Source organism: Berghia stephanieae, chromosome 11 (genome assembly GCF_034508935.2).
Source record: "Berghia stephanieae isolate SIO BIC M18660-M18661 chromosome 11, UCSD_Bste_1.3, whole genome shotgun sequence".
In the NCBI taxonomy this organism is placed as follows: domain Eukaryota; kingdom Metazoa; phylum Mollusca; class Gastropoda; order Nudibranchia; family Aeolidiidae; genus Berghia; species Berghia stephanieae.
In genome coordinates this window covers 4,770,479-4,791,357 of record NC_088370.1, presented here as the reverse complement: position 1 = coordinate 4,791,357, position 20,879 = coordinate 4,770,479, and the positions used below count along the sequence as shown (strand labels likewise).

Genomic DNA, 20,879 nt, shown 5'->3' with positions numbered 1-20,879 from the left:
TTTTTTTCCCTGTAAATCATCTCTCTGTTATGTATTATGATATTTATTTTAAATGTATAATGTAAGCATTTGAGTGTATTCCTCTTTGTTGGATTTTGTACTTGTGTCTGGATGAGACTTTTGGGTGAACTCAAACTAAGTACATTGGTGGTATGCTCTTGGAATCTACATCTGATCCCTATTTGTTCCCAGTTCCCCTTTGTCTTACTTTCTCTTGGGTGCTTGAATTGTAATTCTAGAACTTTTTACTATCCCATTTTCTTCCTTTTTACTGGCGCTGATTTAACCTAAATGTGTTGCAAGCGCCGTAAAATCCTTAAAAACAAACAAATATTGTCCAAAATCAGCATTTGGCACTTTATCAAACTATTTCAATCTTGTTTTTGGTTTCCCAGGTGATGGGAGGTCTTGGCAGCGACATGTTTGAATACTTCAAGATTCTCATGCTGCAAGGCTTTGTGGTTTCCAGGAAACACATGGATAAACTGACACCCCTGGTGGAGATTATGCAGACAGGTATGTGTATATAATGTATATGTGTATGTGTTTAGGCATCAGTAACACACTTTATTGTCACCTGGAACAACTACCAATAGACGTCTAACTTCTACATCATGGCACAAGACCGAAGGGCTAGAGCTCAGGTGGTCGCTGGTTCGGATAAGTAAGTAAGTAAGTAAATGTGTTTAGGGATTTATTTATTTAGCTTGTATGCATGTGTATATGTTTTTTTGTTTGTGCATGTCTCAAATTCATTACAGACACTTTTTTTATCGTTTAAATTTCCCCGATTTTTTTTTTAGACTGCATGATAATAATAACGACCAATGAAAAATAAGACTCTTAGTGGAAGGAAACTTAACCACACCCCTTGGACCGTAGGGACTGTAGATTGAATGTAGACAGTGGAAGTTAATGCTAAGCTGAGCGAACTACACAGTATTAACATGGATAGGATGCGTTTAAGTAAAACTACATTACTACACAGTATTAACATGGATAGGATGCGTTTAAGTAAAACGTTTGCTAGTTCTACACACTTGATCAATCTTATCACACAGAAAACTATGTGTAATCTTTAACGTTTATAGTCTGATCGAACAAATCTGGTGAGAAAAATTCACACAACTGGCGGTCGGAAGACAATAACAAATTGAGCTTTTATATAGCACACTATCCATTAAACATGCTCAAGGCGCTTTACAACATCAACATAATGTAACATGTAGAACGAAACGATATTACAAATTTTTTTCCGACATAGACAATGCTGTTAGCGGCCAGGCACTCATTTTACACCCGAGTACGGTGAGAGAATGTGAGTAAAGAGTCTTTTCCAAGGACTCGACTCTGCACTGAGCGAAGCTCAAACCCAGGACATTCCGATCCGCAAGCGAGTGTCATACTGCAAGACCACTTCGCCGCACAAGGAGCAAAGTGATGTCAGCTTCCTTCATTATTGTTTGTAAACATCCTGATATATTTGATTCTGCGGGCTTGATACTGTGTATATTTTAATGGATCATCTGCCCAAGATAAAGCCTATGATGCCTGCTCCCTAAATTTGTCACTTTTATAACAGTGTTTTTATTGTGTTTCGGGACTGAACCTGTTTGTTACAAACACATTTATTATTCCAGAAGATCAGTCAAATCAGTCAATCTTAAAATTTTACTTGCACAAGTATTTATATATCACAATGTGTTGACACAATGCCGGATGGAATAGCGCTTATCAACACTATGCTTTTTTAAAAAACACCTGTGTAAAAAATTGGAAGTAATTATATTATAATCTAGTTTTATAGCTATTTTCTGTTCCTTTTTTTTAAATTTGCTAGTCAAAAAAGTGTAATTAATCCTGGGACGTACAAGGGTCATTTCCATGTCCATGCATATAGAAAGGCCAATTAAAATGTTTAAAAACAACCTTTTTTTATCCAGATTGCCCAATTTTATCAGGAACGTTAGCCGTTATTTATGTTAGATATTTTCTATTCATGTTAACAAGGACTATGATTGCATCTGATTTTAAACTCACTCACTCCTAGAGATTTTTGATACTTTTCAACATTGGAAAAAAAAAATGTATTAAAATGAGCATGTAGATAGATAGCTTTATTCAACTATCATTATCATGCAAAAACTAAAAAAACATTAGCTTTGATACTACGCCTATAATTTGTCTCATAAATATGTAATTAATAGACATGGGGTAAAAGCTACACGGGTAAACTACGGATATAGGCGGTGTTAGGGTTGAGTGAGTTAAGATAACGACAATTAAGACTGGAAAAATATGTTTGACATTTCAGGAGAGAGATCAAGGTTTGGAGGAGGTGAATGAGAAATCTTTTTTGAAAACTATATCTATTATAATAAGTTTGTCTTGTTTCTGACAATATAATACTATTATCACGAAGGGCCTGAGCAAAGTGTTTGAATTAACATCTTTTTAAAAGTTAGTTTTTTTGGAATTGATTCTGACTGAACAAATAGTATAGTAAAATTCAACAAAATTTGGTGGCCTTATTTATCATTTGTAAATGTGAAGAAAAAAAGGATGTGAACTTTACATGTAATCACAGAAGTTATTGACTTAAATTGAGTTACAACTGTCTGAGAAATATAAAAGTGTTGAGGTGGAGAGGCTGATTGAATTCTAGGATGATAGAGTGACTACTCACTCAATCAACCCTCATGAATCCCTGTTGGGACACAGGGCTAGAATTGCGAGGCAGGATTTTTAAAAATACTGACCAAGATATATGTAAAGGCTTTGATGGATTGTACGATTATTTATTAATTCTGAAAAGTTAATGGAGCAGGCAATTATGTTGATAACAGCAAGAAATGAACTGAGTAGGAAAGTGCCAGAAGACAACAGAGAAATAAAAAACTTGGCAGGGGCGATGGGGGCTCGAACCCGCGACCTTACTAGTGCGACAACTCTGCCTGGCTGGGGAGATCGTGACTCTACCGTATGCCCTATCCACTTGTTACGATTATTTTATTGTACTCTGTTCTTTATTGCATTGTGGCATCTAGAAGACAAAATACGCAGTGAGTAAAAGATCTCAATGGCTTGTCACACTTCATTAAATTTTCCTACTTTTTTTCTTACCTTCTTTGAACAATATAATATAATGCTTCTGAACAGTGTAGAGAGTCATTGTGGCTTGCCTCAGACCTGAGTCAATACTGAAAAAATGCAGTTTAGATTTATTATGTGGCTACTACTGTAAAACAGTAAATATCTTTCATTTGTATAACATGTTTAGTAATAATAAATAGTTCTAGTGGTAATCATTCTTATTCTATATGCTTTTTTGTTAAAGCTTGTGTGGTTTGATTCATTAATCCATCACCTTTGTACTGCTAAAACTAAAAGTCAGTCATAATATAATAATATTCTGTTCAAAGTCATAAGAAAAATAAATAGAGGGAGATACAAAGGAAAGACGAAGATAAAAATTGATACTCCGTATTTGCCTTTTTATCAAAATAAATAAAGTTTTTGCATTACACTAACTTGCTGCTTCATCAGAATTCGGTCAGTGTGATAGTTCAAATTTAGCCAAACTCGGATTATTTATAAACATTCTTAATTTGGACAAAACTTTAAGAGTATAATTGGTGAAAAAGTTGGGTTTTTTTGGAATGTAGAAGAAAATCAAAATTCATCAATTCTAATGCATTTTATAGTGATCTTTCATACTGACAACTTATTTACCTACTAAAAATTATGCAGAACTTAAATTTTGTTTGTTGCCTGTTGCAGGGGTTGACTACATTACATGTTTTCTGTGTTGTTTTAAAACCATGGTTTCTACTAAGCTGACTTAATAAATCTTGCGTTAAAAGTAGGATTTTTAGATATTTTTACAAAGAAACTGTAAATTTCATGTAATTGCTTCGACAAGTCCACTGTGGCATCAGTCAATATTACAGGGCAGACGACATCCTTTCTGTGTTGATTTAAATCAGCGGTTTCTATTAAACTGACTTGAAATCTTGCATCCTCTATCGGCGTGAAAATTTGGATTTTTAGATTTTTGTTTTCAAAAAAACTATTAACCACATGTAATTTCCTCGACCAGTTCACTTTAGCATCATTCAATATTGCAAGGCCAACTAAATCTTTTCTATGTTTGTTTTAAAATAGCAGTTTTTTATTAAACTGACTTGAAATCCTGCATTCTATATTTGTGTTTAAATTTGGATTTATTAATATATTATTTTTCAAAGAAACTGTTTATTCAATATATAAAGGTGTGGTTTTACTTTCTCACGAGAGATAAATTAATAACAGCTTACAACTTTTCGGAGGTTAAGAATCAACAGTTTTTCACTCTTATCTAAATTATTTTGAGTGCCTAACATTTTCAAATTCTCTTTACTTTTGACTGAAATTAACCAATATCTGTCTTGTGTGTTGTGCACTTTTTATATTGTGTGAGAGTCAAGAATTGTGTTCAAATATATTTCAGCACACTGATATCTGACTAATAGATTCATTTCTATGTTTTATTGGTAACATTTCATGCCAAGTCAAATCATGTGTATCTCTTCTTTCTTTTGATTCCAAAAAGTATTTTTACACATCATGAAAACATGATTTTGAAATGGGTCATTCCATTTCAAATAAGATGTCGATATATATATATATATATATATATATATATATATATATATATATATAGAGAGAGAGAGAGAGAGAGAGAGAGAGAGAGAGAGAGAGAGAGAGAGAGAGAGAGAGAGAGAGAGAGAGATTGGGAAAGGGGTGGGGGGAGGGAGTGTTACACAGAAGGTATATCATGAGTTTGTATGACATTTTATCCATGTCCAATTTGCTCATAATATGTTAGGCGATTAAAAGTAGTCCTGTTGAACTTAAAAGTCCTTGGAGAAAGAGTAAATCCTGGGCCTCTGCAGTGTATTAATTACTTGTTACCCTTTAGATAGAATGCTAGTCTATCGCAAATATATTCTTTCCACCAGATCTTGCTATCAGACTCCACTACCAAATCACTAATAGAATTCAGTGTTAATGGATGAGTCTTCTTCTTGTTGACAATACTTTACTTAAGCTAGCTATGCTAATGATATTAGGTGAATTTGATAGTGTGTGCATTGTTTCAACACGGAGTGAGAATAATAAAATTTTTTTTAAAGTCTAAAGAACTCAAAAAATTTAAAAAGCTATCCCCCAGTCTTTAACAGTGCTCTGCCTGGGTAAGACATTAAAAATAGCTTTTAAATTGTCATATGAATTGACTTTGATGATGAAACTATGGGAGTGTACCTTATTAAATGCTTATGATTTTCAGATTTCATATTAAGGGAAGAACGCAACATTATGTTTTAATTGAGCAATATCCACTAAATGTGCTCAAAGGGCTTTACTAGGGGTCCCTGGTCAACAGCAACATTTAACATGTAGGACGGGACATGACGCCTGTTAGGCGATATTACAATTTTTCGGACAAAGACAACGCTGTTAACGGCCAGGTACTCATTTTACACCTGAGTACGGTGAGAGAATGTGAGTAAAGAGCCTTTTCCAAGGACTCAACTATGCGCCCAGCACGAGGCTCGAACCCAGGACTTTCCGATCGGAAAGTGAGTGTCATACCACTAGACCACATAGCCGCACATAGCAATATGTTCCATGTAATCCATTGATCAATCCTCATAGATCTATCCAACCATCCATCCATTCAACCATCCATCCATCCATCCATCCACCCATCCATCCAGCCCCTCTTGGTCCATCCATCTATCCTCGTTACCCGACTTTCATCTCATCTTTTCATTTCATCCAACAGGTTCCCAGCTCCCTTGTTTCAGCAAGGGCGTCGGTGCCATCCGTGCCTTCAAGGAACGTTTCCATATGAGCTCCACGGAGGAGCAGCTCCAGCTGATTGTGGAGGGTCTGGTGGAATCCAGTTTGCACTCCATCACCACCAAACTCTACGACGGATTCCAGTACTTCACAAATGGCATTCTGTAACCGTTATCATCATTAAACCCTGTGTAAAAGCTCTTTACTCAACGTACAGGTGGCAATTCACACAGCTCTCTTCTTATTTTTCTGAGCGGGAGCGATCAATTTGACTGTTCTGGTCTTGATTTCACTGTCCCTGCACTCACAAACTCCTGATATTGATGGTTTGTAAAGTTTAGAACAGACAGACTGTCAAGGAGTTTTTATGCTCAAAAATGATAAAACTAAACAATGATGTACGCTACGAAGCTGTGCCAGAAAATAAAAGAAGAATAAACATTGAAAGCTTTGCCCTGATGAGGTTTGTGCGTCAACGATGCTGTTGTACAAATTAACACACGATACGCACATCACATGACTAAGGCTCAAGAGGTGCAGTTGTGCTGAGATCAAGATCATGTCTGTTCCTGTACTAAAGTTTCCATACTATTATTGACTATGACATAAACCATTTTCTAATGTCAGGATTAAAGGCCCAAAGGTGTGGCTTTGCGGTCTAGTGGTATGACACTCAAGTTCGGATCGGAGGGTCTTGGGTTCGAGTTCCAAATGGCGCATAGTTGAGTCCTTGGAAAAGGCTTTGTGCTCACATTCTCTCACCATAATCGAGGTGTAAAATGAGTACCTGGCCGTTAACAGCATTTGTCTTTGTCCTAACAAAATTGTAATATCGCCTAACAGGCGTCGTGTCTCGTCCTACATATTAAGTGTTGCTGTTGGCTAGGGACCCCTTCTAAGGCGCTTTTAGCATGTTTAGCGGATATTACGCTCTATAAAAGCTCACTTTTTTTTTAAAGGTGATTAAGATCCCATCGATTTTCTTTAATACATCATTTTTGACAAGCCTTCAAAATATGGCCTTTTATCATCATTTTTTGAAAGGTAAAAGAGGTCAAAATAAGATTTATTGTGCTGACTTTCTATCTAAAACTATATATTGAAATTAATTTTATTCATTCTGTGGTGCTTGAAATAAAAACAGAAAAGATGACCTATTTCATTGTTACTACTAATACTCATCTAAGAGATTTAGGTGAATGTCAGAATCAGAATATTTTCTGAGGTTTTGTTGGGTTTTTTTTGTTTTTTTTGTGTGCTTGTGTGATAATTGAAAATACTTCTGAGCATTTGTATACCCATCTTAAATTTTTCTTTTACACTGATAAAGCACAGTTTTTCTTCATTTTTTTTTTTTTTTTTTGCCATAAAATTGTTTACTTTATATGGCAATATCAAGATTTCTCCCAACTTTTTTAAACACTTTGAAAAGTCTCGGGACTTGAAAACTTTTTGGACACGTTTGGAGATCGTCCTCAAATATTTGATATTTGAAGGAAACTTTTTCTGGCCAAAGCTTGGAAAGAAAAAAAACTTGTGTTTTAGTTATGCAGGGCAGCATACAGTCAGTGGGTAGCCAGCCGATTTATAGAAATTAATTGCAGATGTTAAATGAGTGACGGCTAATATTATCTTAGGGATTTTAATTTTTTTTTTTAATTCATAAATTTCATTTTTGAAATTTTTAGAAATTTCTTTCTGACTTTTTTTTTTGATGTAGGATTGTAACAATAACCTGTAATCTCTCGTGATTGTGATTTATAGTTTTGTTCTATTTTAATATTTTGTTATCCAAGTAAGATTCTTATTTTGTTTTCAAAATGAGATTCTCTGATGAATAGGGTATTTTGTACAACGAGAGACGAGTATCAGTCCATCTGATTTTAATGGATCTCACATCAATAGTTTATCTCTGAGCAATGTTATATAAGGTAAATTATGATTTTAAGATATATATTATATATATATTTTTTTCTGTTTACCTAGTTTAAGAAAAGCAATATGTTTGTTACTGGCACTGAAATGACCACCATATAACGCTTAAAAACAAGCATTTTTTTTTTCTTATTGAAATTGCAGAGTTGATATCTAAAGGATTCTTTTCTTTTTTTCTTCTTTTTTTTTTTTCCTAATTGAATCGACAGAGATGGAATCTAAAGGGTTATATATGATTTTTAGGAAAAGAAAAGAAAATTTCTGTAGGTTGCCTAAGAATTGGAATTTGTTGGGTTTTTTTTTAAAAATTTATTTGTGTTACCTTAGATTCTGAGACATTCATAGTTGTGCTCTTGTGAAATGGTCAAGGGTGTTGTTATAAAACTAGATGATTTAAAGCAAGAAATTATGATTTGGAAAAAATTAATCTGGTCGAACTGTTACAGGATTAATTGAATACTCGGTGATTTTAAGGATGAATTTGCCAAAAAGAAACCAGTTATATTTATATTATGAGCACAGGTGTCATAGTGGAGTTATTCCCGTCATGGTCAGATAGATTATCTTTGTAAGCAGTTTTCTTAAGATTTCTGACTGCTATGTTTTTAAATAAAACAAAGAAAGTAAAATAAATTGCTGACATTCTCTGTGTTCCTCTGCATTTTTTCTTAATGTTTTAACGATATAATTCAATGTTTCAACGATATGACGCGGATTATCAATGCAAATGATTGTAAACGCATTTATAATGAAAGCTTAAAGAAATTATCTTGTGACGCTATATATATATATTATATAGAATTATGACCATATAATAATAATAATAATGTACAGGTTTTGTTTTGTCACAGATAACAGGGTAACTTTAAATTTTAATAAAGTAACATGTACCATCATGTAGCGATGCTTGAATGTAAGTATCTTTATTGTGGGCATTTATGTTTTAGTTGTGCGTTTGAGTGTGTCTGAATTTATATTGTGGGTGTATATGTATGTATATAATGTTTGTATATGTGTGGGACTGAGCGAGTATGCCTGTTTTGTGATTTTCTTTGGCATTTTTATTTAATGAATCATTTTCTGTCAGTTTATTCTTGTGTTTGCATTTGTAAATAGTGATAATTTTGTACATACTGAAATCGATGTATTTATTTGTAAATAGCCTAAAGATGACTGACACACACACACACAAAAAATAATGAGTTGTATTTTTTAACATCTTGTTATGTGAATGGCCTTTTCATAAGAACATGCCATAAACAATGCATAGGTAATTGATGAATTGGCCTGCCAAGTATTGCAAAGTGCAGTTAGTTGAACTCTCCTACAAACAATTAAGAAAAAATGACACGCATTCAAAATGATAAAAATATTTTTTTAAAGACAAAAAAAAAGAAAAGGAAATGAAGAGAATATGTAATGCACATGGTTTGATGTGTCTGGTATGTGAACTGTCATCAAACAAAATTTGAACACACTTAAACACACTCAACCCTAACACCGATTATCTCTGTATTTGACTGTGGTTACTTTTACCCCAATCACTTATTTACATTTTTCTGAGACAAATTATTTGTAAATTATTAAAACTACTGTTTTTAATAATTACACGATATTTGTAGTTGAATAAAACTATGTACATGTCAATTTTCTTGAAGATCAAATGACTTGAAGTACTGGGTGGGGATCCTGACCTCCCACAGTGGGCAGGGAGGTACATGCTGTGTCTTCTATCCCCCTATGTCTGTTTTCCAACATGTTTTCTGTCTTTGTCTTGGAATGAGATTACTTGGTTTTGTCCTGGCCCTGGCCGGATACTCTGGCTGGGAGGGAAACAGTCAAATGTTAGTTTTGGGAGATGATATTTTTTTCCTTGTAAATCATCTCTCTGTTATTCACTGTATTATGTTTTGTTTTTGTATTATATATGATTTGTAAACATTTGAGTGTATTTCTCTTAGTTGGGACCTGTGCTTGTGTCTGGATGAGACTTTTAGGTGATCTCAAACTAAGTACTTTGACGGTGTGCTCTTGAATCTACAACTGTTCCCTATTTGAACCAATTCCCCTTTGTCTTACCTTTTCTTTTGTGCTTTAATTGTAATTCTAGAACTTTTTACTATCCCATTTTCTTTGTTTTTACTGGCGCTGATATGACCTAAATGTGTTGCAAGCGCCGTAAAACCCTTAAAAACAACAAACAAAAACTGACTTGAAGTAACTTGAGTTTATTTTTAAAATCTAATTTTGAATTGAAAAGTACTAAAATTCTCTTGGGGAGGGTGGACAGAGAGCTAGGGTTGAAATCTAACAATGTGAAATTGAATGTAAACTTCAATTTGATAAACGAAAACAGATAGTGTAGACGTTTCAAGTTTCCTCTTTATCAGAACGAGATAATATGTGATAATGGCGTTGTTGGGTTGGGTTCCTGGCCTCCCATTGTAGGCAGGGAGGTACTTGCTGAGTCTTCTATCCCCATGTATCTGTTTTTCAATTACTTTCTGTCTTAGTCTTGGAATGAGATTACTTGGTTTTGTTCTGACCCTGGCCGGAGTCCTTTGCTGGGAGGGAAACAGTCGAATGTATAGTTGTTGTCTTGGGAGATGATATTTTTTTCCTTGTAAATCATCTCTCTGTTATGTATTGTATTATTTTTTCTTTTACATATTATATGATTTGTAAACACTCGAGTGTCTTTTTCTTAGAAGGGACTTGTGCTGGTGTCTGGATGAGACTTTTAGGTGATATCAAACTTAGTACACTGATAGTGTGCTCTTGGAATCTACACCGTTCCCTAATTGAATCAATTCCCATTGTCTTACTTTTTCTCATGTGCTTTCAATTGTAATCCTATAATTTTTTTGACTATCCTATTGTCTTCCTTTTTACTGGCTCCGATATGACCTAAATGTATCGCAAGCTCCATAAAACCCTTAAAACCAAAACAAACGGAAAAAAAACATAGTGTTCTGAAATTTTCCTGCACTTCTGTATGTTCTATTGGCTGATGGAACTAAAGAAGTTGCAGAATTTTTTTTCGCAAAGTGCGTCATCCAAGTTGCATTATTTAACTATTGATTATTTTGATGTAGATGGCATTAATTGATGAATATGGTTATGATGATAATGATGATGACAACGATAATGTGAGGGATAATGTTATTTATGGTTGAGAAGATAATAATGGTGATTATAATCTTTTTGATGGCTTTGTGTTCTGTATTGTTGAACGGAAACTCGTTTGATACTTTTCTTATAACTGTCTTTAATTATAATATTTAATATCAATGTTATGATGGTTGTCAATTGTTTTAGGAGTGTTTCAATCATTGAAGCAGACATCATTGCCAATGTTACGATGATTGTCGATTGTTACCAAGTATTTCAATCATTGAAGCAGACATCAATGCCAATGTTACAATGATTGTCGATTGTTACCGAGTATTTCAATCATTGAAGCAGAGCGGGTGGTTGGATGGGAGCATCACCCTTGAATCATATACCTATGATGTTCGCATGGGTGTACGATCCGATAGTGATGTCGTTTCTTCTTCTCTTTACTAGCCTATCCTGCTTCTTTGGTTTGTGATTGTATTTTTGACAGGGGATATTATTTTTCTGTAAATCTTCTGCCTGTTTGTTCTTGGTTATTTATAATTTAGCTTATGATATCTTTAGGTTATGATTTTGATTTACATTTGTACTATTTTTGTTAGATTGCTTGTTTTTTTGTTTCAGCGGTCTCTCATATAACCTCAATTGTGTTGGAAGAGACCTAAAGCAACAAACAAACAAAAAAACATTGATGGCTGGGTGGGGTTCCTGACCTCCCATAGCGGGCAGGGTGGTACATACTGTGTCTTCTATCCCCTTATATCTGTTTTCCAACATGCTTTCTGTCTTTGTCTTGGAATGAGATTACTTGGTTTTGTCCTGGTCCTGGCCAGATGCCCTGGCTGAGAGGGAAACAGTCGAATGTATAGTTGGTTTTGGGAGATGATATTCTTTTCATTGTAAATCATCTCTCTGTTATGCACTGTATTATGCTTTCTTTATATTATATATGATTTGTAAAACATTTGAGTGTGTTCCTCTTAGCGGGGACCTGTGCTTGTGTCTGGATGAGACTTTTAGTGATCTCAAACTAAGTACTTTGATAGAGTGCTTTTGGAATCTACACCTGTCTCTTATTTGAACCAATTCCCCTTTGTCTTCCCTTTTCTTGGATGTTTTATTGTAATTCTAGAACTTTTTACTATCCCATTTTCTTCCTTTTTACTGGCGCTGATATGACCTTAATGTGTTGCAAGCGCCGTGAAACCCTTAAAAACAAAAAACATACATTGATGGTATATGCTCTTGGAATCTACAGCTGTTCCCTATTTGAACAGTTTCCCCTTTGTCTTATTTTCTGTTAGGTGCTTTAATTCTAATTCTAAAACTTTTGAACTATCACATTTTCTTTCTTTTTACTGGCACTGAACTGACCTAACCCCGTCAAAAGCGCTGTAAAACCTTAAAAACAATTTAAAAAACAATAGAGATATTTATTTGAAGCAAGTTAGTGATGTGTTGGATTCAATTCTTACCCCGATGTTGTATATATAATATATATTTTGCTATAAATAACTACATAAAATATGACGTGATTTACTGTGTCTTCTATCCCCCTTTATCTGTTTTCCAACAAGCTTTCTGTCTTTGTGAATGGGATTACTTGGTTTTGTCCTTGCCCTGGCCGGATACCCTGGCTGAGAGGGAAACAGTCAAATGTATAGTTATAGAGTTTTGGGAGATGATATTTTGTGTCTTGTAAATCATCTCTCTGTTATGCACTGAATTATTTATGTTTTACATATATATGGTTTGTAAACAATTGTATTCCACTTAGTAGGGGACCTGTGCTTGTGTCTGGATGAGACTTTTAGGTGATCTCAAACTAAGTACACTGATAGTGTGCTCTTGGAATCTACTTCTGTTCCCTATTTGAACCAATTACACTTTGTCTTACTTTTTCTTTGTTACTTTATTTGTAATTTTAGAACTTTCTACCATCCTATTTCCTCCCTTTTTACTGGCGCTGATATGACCTAAATGTGTTGCAAAAGCTGCAAACGCCGCAAAACCCTTAAAAAACAAACAAACAGAAAAACAAACAAATATGACTGTGGTCTGTCTCCTATGCTGGGACTGTTGGTTTTGTTTTGTTTTTGTTTTTTTCTTTATAAAGTAATATTATTGCATCACTCATTTTGTGATTTTGTTTGTTTGTTTGTTTGTATGTGTGTCCAATTTGGTATTTATAAGTACGCGTGTGTTTGTATGTGTGTGTGGTAAGTTTGTCAGGTTCCTTTGTGCTTATGCATGTGTGTGAACTCGCAGATGTATGAGTGAGTTGTCATTTTGGTGTTAAAGAGCGTTTAAAATTTTGTTCCCAAGAGTTGGTTTGTTGTGGGTTTTTTTGCTTTATATTTGAAATCTCTAACTTTACTGACAGGATGCCGGTTATTTATTTATATTTTTTTTCTTATTTAATTTGTCATTTTGGCCAGCATTTAAATATTTTAAAAATTAATATTACGATGTGGTCTTGTGATATGACACTCGCTTTTGGATCGGGAAGAAAGTCGTGGGTTCGAGTCTCGCTCTGCGCATAGTTGAGTCCTTGGTCTCTTACCATCCATACTCAGTTGGAAAATTGACTACCTGGCCCTTAACACTGTTGTTTCTGTCTTGGGGAAAATTAAAATTAATAGTATCGTCTAACAGGCCTGTTTGTATCGTCCTACAGTTAAGTATTGCTGTTGGCTTGGGAGGGTGGGGGGAGGGGTGCTCTTGTAAAAGCGCTTTGAGCACGTTTTGTTCATAGTGATTTATAATAAATGCTCTTTTAAAAAAATAATGTTTTATAAACTTGTCCCCATTGGTCCCTCTATACCATGCACTTTTTGTGATAACGCATATTTCATTTCAATGCAGGAAGAAACGTTTGTTTGATTTTTATTTACTTCTTACTGTTGGCTTGTTTGTTTATTTTTTATTATTTTTTTTTTGGGTAAGTTTATTTCTTTTTAAAACGTTTTGTTGACTTTTATGGTTTTTTATTGGTCTTTTTTTCCTTCCATCCTTGACCTACTATTATTGTTTAATTTGTTTATAAATAAACAATTATAATATATTGTTTCGGACCCATTTTTCCCCCATGTATTTGGCGAATGCGTTTGAGTGATTTCTCTGTGATTGATTTGTAAATATAACATACACGTACGTACATGCATGCATGCATGCTTACATACATACATACACATACATACATACAGTCATTTGTTCATCGCTTTTTTTTTTCAAGATCATAAGCAGCGTATCACTGGTGTTGGTGTGAATATGTATGTATGTGTAATGTGTATGTATGTATAGTGTATGTGTTAATGTGTGTTACAACTTCCATAAATGTTTTCGTCAATGTTTCATTTCAATCCGAGATTCGTGTTGATTTCTAATTCTATTTCACGTGTCATGTCAGCTTCTACTGAAAAATAAATATAAAAATAAATAAATGAATCAAAATAAGTTAGTTTTCGTTATTTCCTACAGTGTCTCCAATTTTGAATTGCTGTTATGGGTGGAAGGTGGATGGAATTTATTTTTTTAACTCTCTCTTTAGCGATCATTTTCAATACAATGGCAGGTTTACCCAGCAGAAAAAAAAATGATTTTTTAAACTCACACAACAGTCATAGTTTTGGGAGATGGTATTTTAAGTACATTGATAATGTGCTCTTGGAATCGACACCAGTTCCCTTTTTGAACCAATTCCCTTTTGTCTTAGCCTTTCTTGGGTGCTTTAAATTGTAATTCTAGAACTTTTTTACCATCCCCTTCTCTTCCTTTTTATTTTTACTGGCGTTGATATGACCTAAATAGCACAGAGAAGTCGTGACGTCACGCCTCTTCCGGTTCCAAACTTATTGGAAGTGCGTATGTCACCAGTCCTTCGGAGGACTAATAATGAATAGGTTCCATATAATTGAATTATAATAATAAATAATAATAATGGTATAGATTTATAGTGCGCCAAACATCCCTTCATCAGGAGGGCTCTGGGCGCATAACATAGATTAACTTAATCATGAAGCCCTAACACAGTACACGAACAACGCTAATTATACACATAATCAAAAGAAAGCCTGTCGGAATAAGAATGTCTTCAATCGACGCTTGAATTCCTCTAGTGAAGACGAAGAACGAATCTCCAGTGGTAGTAAATTCCACAACCTTGGACCAGAATGCTGAAAGGCGCGTTCACCAGCCTTCACTCGACAGCGGGGTGTTTTCAGTTTGAGGTCGTTCGTTGATCGAAGCGATCGCTGTGGGTTATACCGTTCAACGAGGTTTGAGAGATATGCTGGTGACGAGCCCTCCAGGCATTTGAAAACGATAGTTGAAGATTTATATTTTATCCGCTGGTCCACTGGCAGCCAATGCAGCTGCTGTAGTAATTCGGGAGCTGCAGTTTTTCTGTCTTTCTGTAGTACAACGCGGGCTGCCATGTTCTGTATTTTCTGGAGTTTGTTTATTTTGTCCTTTGTGAGACCAACAAACAGTGCATTGCAGTAGTCCATTTTCGGGAATATCAAAGATGTTACCAATTTGTTGCAAGTTTCCCTATTAATAAATGGTCTGATTGTTCTGATATTTCTTAGAATGCAGATAGCACTTGTTCTCACATTGTTAATATGTTTGTTCATAGACAGATCACTCTCTAAGGTGATGCCGAGATTTTTTGCTGATGTTGTGAGTTGTATTTTGTCATTATCGTTGATTGTCAGTGCCAGTGTAAATGGATCTGTCTTATTATTTGAACTAGCAATGAATAAGGCTTCAGTCTTGTCGCCATTTAATTTTAATCTATTTGCAGACATCCATCTCATCACATGGTTGATGCATTGTTCGTAAACAGTTATCTTTGAAACTATATCGGATTGCAAACACATGCTATATATCTGGGTATCGTCGGCGTACATATGGTAAGCGAGAGAATGTTGCTCTAAGATTCTCACAACAGGGGAAGTGTAAAGTACAAAAAGGACTGGACCTAAAACGGATCCTTGAGGTACACCAAAATGAAGGTCACGCTCTGACGAAGTTACTTCCCCAATTAAAACTGATTGAGTTCTTTGAGTAAGATATGATGCAAACCAGTTTAGAGCAGTGCCCGATATGCCGAAAGTAACTTGTAGCCTTCGAAGTAGTATGGCATGGTCGATGGTGTCAAAGGCCGCCGAAAGATCGAGAAGACTAAGGATGGTGGTTTTTCCTTGATCAATAATTTGCAGCAAGTCATTTGTGATTCTCATCAATGCTGTTTCTGTGCTATGATTTTGCCGATAGGCCGATTGAAAGCACTCATCGAGGTTATTATGTTTCACGTGACAAGAAAGTTGTTTTAGTACAATCTTTTCTAGAATTTTGGAAATGAATGGTAGATTTGATACAGGCCTAAAGTTTTTAAAATTATCACTGTCAAGTCCCGCTTTCTTCAACAATGGCTTCACCAATGCTTTCTTGAAGCTGTCTGGAACAACTCCCTCCCTTAATGATTGATTAATCAATTCAGTGATGTAAGGTGCAAGTTCATCAATACACTCCTTCAAAAGGGATGTTGGTAAAGGGTCAAGCCTACATGATTTGCTAGGACTAGAGAGAATCGTTTTCTTTGTGTCATTTATTGAAATTTCTTTGAAAGATGTTAAGGATTCACCATAAAAAGAGGTATATTCTGCTTCTGTTTCGTCTGTGTCAAGTTCACTCCGTATCGTTGTTATTTTATTCATGAAATACTCTACAAAGCAGTCCGCGAGTTGCTTGTCGTCAGTGTGGTGTGGCAGGCTTGTTTTGATCTCTTTGCCTAGAAGCTTATTTGAGATTTTATAAAACTCCTTCGGACTTTTTATGTTATCAACTTTATCAAGATAGTAGATACGCTTTGCCTTAATTGTCACCTCTTTGAGTCTATGTTTGAATGATATGTAAGTTTCCTTATCAATTGTCAGGCCAGATTTTTTCCATTTCTTCTCCGCTTTTCTTTTCTCTTTCTTTATACGTTTTACCTCCAAATTGTACCATGGTGATTCTTTTCTGATGTTCACAGATCTTGTCGTGAGAGGTGCGTGCTTATCCATAACACTAATAACTGCTCTATCAAAATTGTCACCAGTCACTTCTTTCTCACAATGTGTAGTTAGAGAGTGAGAGAGGTCCACTTTAAATAGTTCTATGTCAATTTTCTTCAAATCTCTCGAAACAACTATTTTTTTTTTGTTTTTGTGTCGTGTACTGTCCCCCCTCTGATGCCAAAAGATATTAAATGATGGTCTGAAATGCAAAGATCATCTACATTGATAGGTGTCGCTAGTTGCATGTCAACGCTGGTCAATACCCAGTCAATAATGTGTCCACACCGATGTGTCTTTTCATTGACATGCTGTGTCATGTGATGTGACGAAAGTAGTTTATTTATATTTCTTATATCCGGTGTGTCTCGATCAAAGTGTAAGTTGAAATCTCCAACAATAATATTTTTCTTTGACTTCATGTCAAGGCGAAGAAGGAAGTCCTCGAATTCATCAATAAATAGTGATGTTTTTAATCTATTTTTTGCACTGGGTGGTGGCCTATATATTGAATGAAGCTTGACTGAGTCATGTTTAAAATCAATGACCATTCCTACCGATTCGAATACCGAAAAATTGTTGATATCATGATTAAATCTAATGGTCAAATTTGACCTATAGACCACTGCAATTCCTCCCCCTCTCCTTCCTTTTCTCGGAAATGACTGAGTTGTATGTGTGAGTGGTGTTAAATCCGACACAATTGCTTCATCCCCATTCTCCTTTAACCATGTTTCAATTATTATTAGAATGTCAATAGATCTCTCCTCAATCATATGTTTAATGTCTAATATTTTATTGCGGCAAGACTGGGCGTTTATTGTCGCCACTTTTAAAATTGGAAGTGATTTCTTTTCACTCATAAGTGGTATAATTGTCTGTGTGGTAGGTGGCCGTGGTGTTTTATTTTTAGGGGTGGGCCGATGGCCACACTGTGTTGGGATGGCCCTTTGTTTTCGTATCCCTCCTCGACTCAATCGATGTTTCGGTTCACTTGTTTCAACACGGTGTTTGTATTCGCTTTCATAATCACAACAATAATTATCACTTTCATGGTGTAAAATGTATTCAAGACAATCGTTGGTTTTCGTAAGACTTGTCATCGCGGTGGACTGTATGGTGACGTGTGTTTCATTTTCTAGATTCATAATACTGGGCATCGATGTTAGAGCACAGTGAACACTTGTAGTAAAATAAATAAACAACTTTGTTCATAAAATAAAACACTTGAAATTATTAAAATTTAGCATAAAATTCACGAATTATACACAAGTCCTTTGATAAAAATAAGAAATAATTATATCACTCAGACGACTAAAACGTCACAATTCGATTGGTATAAAAATCCAGAATTGAAAATGTGAATAAACGCTAAAATAAATAGAAAACACAGAGCAATTTGAAACGTGTCAGCCTGCAAGGCGTGTTACAATATCTACAATTATTAATTATAAGAATTATAACTATTTTAGTAGCAGGATGTATAGGCTGATTCGTAAGATTACGGGCGTAAAAGAGCGAGGATGGATGATCTTTATTGACGACCACAGACTAGAAAATAAAATGCCATCACTCTGAAACCAGAAGATCATTTACACACCAATTTTATCCAATCAACCGGGAGAGTGCTTTTACACTTCCAATGAGATTGGAACCAGTTATGTTTTTACATCACACTTTTGTTCTCTATTGACATTGCGGCATTTTAGCCTTTTTTTATAGTCATGGTTAGGGGAATGGGGTAGGGTTGACCCAATGGGTTGTGGCCTCAACACCCGGAGGACTTGGGTTCAAACACTACATTTGGCACCTTGCAATCTTTTTTTTTTTGTCTTGAGAAAGAAATTTAGCACCAATTGGACACATTGTGACTCTAAAGCCATATATACGTCATGGACTCAACACCAGGAAAACTTGTGTTCAAACACTATGTTTGGCATCTTGCAATTGAGAAAGAAATTTTGCATCAATTGGACACACTGCGACTCTAAAGCCAGTAGATATTTTTAAAATTGAGCTTTTATATAGAGCAATATCCACTAAATGAGCTCAAAGCGCTTTACAAGGGGCCTCTGGCCAACAGCAACATTTAACATGTGGGACGAGACATGACGCCTGTTAGGCAATATTACAATTTTTTCGGACAGAGACAACGCTGTTAACGGCCAGGTACTCATTTCACACCCGAGTACCGTGAGAGAATGTGAGTTAAGAACCTTCTCCAAGGACTCAACTATGCGCTAGTGAGGCTCGAACCCAGGACCTTCCGATCCGAAAGCGAGTGTTATACCACTAGACCACATAGCCACATATAAGTTACACCATAGGTAGAGCTCGTGATGAGGAAATGGAACAAAAACCAGCTTTCTGTGTGGGGTTCCTGACCTCCCATAGTGGACAGGGAAGTACTTACTGTGTCTTCTATCCCCCTACATCTGTTTCCCAACTTGCTCTTGGAATGAGATTACGACTTGGTTTTGTCCTGGCCCTGGCCGGATGCCCTTGCTGAGAGGGAACAGTCAAATATATAGAAAAAAATCCAGATATAAGAAAAATATATAATGTGTTTTATTAATTCTCTTCAAGTTAATTAAAATTCTTGCGACGTTGTGTTAATTTTTTAAGTCAAATTTTAATGTTTGGCTTGATAGTTTATCGTTTTAACAAGTTTTCAATTTGTGGTTTATAAAGAAGTAGATAGTGAATATTCTGTATATATATGGATAGATTAAAATTGTATAATAAATAAAATACGTCTCAATATCACGTGCAGGACCAAGAAGCAGACGTTATGTACATATTATGTGTTAAAATCATAAACCAATTTGTATAACAATGCATATAAAAACAACAATTTACCCTCCTAAGCTTTACTCCAAATTTAATTCCTGTTGTCATCCACTCCCCCCCCCCCCTCCCCCATTCTCTCTCTCTCTCTCTCTCTCTCTCTCTCTCTCTCTCTCTCTCTCTCTCTCTCTATTTCTCTTTCTCTCACCCTCTATCCCTCTCATATATATCTTTCTCTATCTATCTCTTTATTTCTCTCACTGTCTCTCTCTCTCTCTCTCTCTCTCTCTCTCTCTCTCTCTCTCTCTCTCTTTACCATCTTTTTTCCTCCACCCTTCATTCTTTCTCCTTTCGTCCTAAGCATAAGGAAGGGAAAATTCAATAATTATTAACTTAGAATAGTAAAATAGCCGATGTGGCTGCGTCAATCTAATGGTGTGGTGAAGATAAATGTCTGGATTGACGTATTTATTCTATTGGATAACAACGATACGAAATAGTAAATAATATAGTGATGGGTGATGAAAAATCAATCAATAAATTCCCTTTATTAATCCCCGAATGCGAAATAAATGTTTCTTTAGAATCTGTTCCAAGAGAAGAATGGAATAACCCAGGCGTCAGCCGCAGTGCAACAATGTTATAACAGTTATAACAATGCAGTTGACAATGATAATGATGAGGAGGAGGAGGATGATGATGATGATGATGATGATGATGCTGGTAGTGGTAGTGGTAGTCATGGCAACAGTGACAATGGTGGTAATGGAACTTATAATAAAGGTGATTTTCCAGTTTTAACTTTGATTGAGCAATCGTTCATTGAAATCTAAGGGTAGATGACACGGTCATTGTAAATAAACATTAAACATATTGCTCATCATCAACAACCCAACTGAAGAAGTAAGTTTATTTTTAACGTTATACTTCCGGATGGCAATGTTATGAGCTTTTAGCCAAGCGCATACTATCGATATTTTCGGATGGCAATGCTGTAAGCTTCATATTTAATTTAAGCGTCATAATAAAATACTAAAGAATTTCATGTTCCAGCATCTAGTCCATCCAGACCAGACATTAGATAGTTTGAGTTGATTGGACACACGATGATCTGTGAGTTACCAGGAGGTAGCCATC

General features: G+C 35.3%; 1 protein-coding gene and 1 long non-coding RNA gene across 2 annotated transcripts in view; both read left to right on the top strand.

Moving 5' to 3' along the window:
- Nucleotides 1–9,178, top strand: part of LOC144957059 (phosphatidylinositol 4-kinase beta-like) — a gene marked incomplete in the record, with an annotated part of 70,793 nt that extends 61,615 nt beyond the window's left edge. The window contains 2 exon segments of the mRNA XM_078888023.1: nt 396–516; nt 5,828–9,178. Of these exon segments, the coding sequence (XP_078744149.1) occupies nt 396–516; nt 5,828–6,012 (306 nt within the window).
- Nucleotides 1–20,879, top strand: part of LOC144956454 (uncharacterized) — a 150,065-nt gene that overhangs the window by 64,990 nt on the left and 64,196 nt on the right. The gene's annotated exons all lie outside the window — the stretch shown is intronic.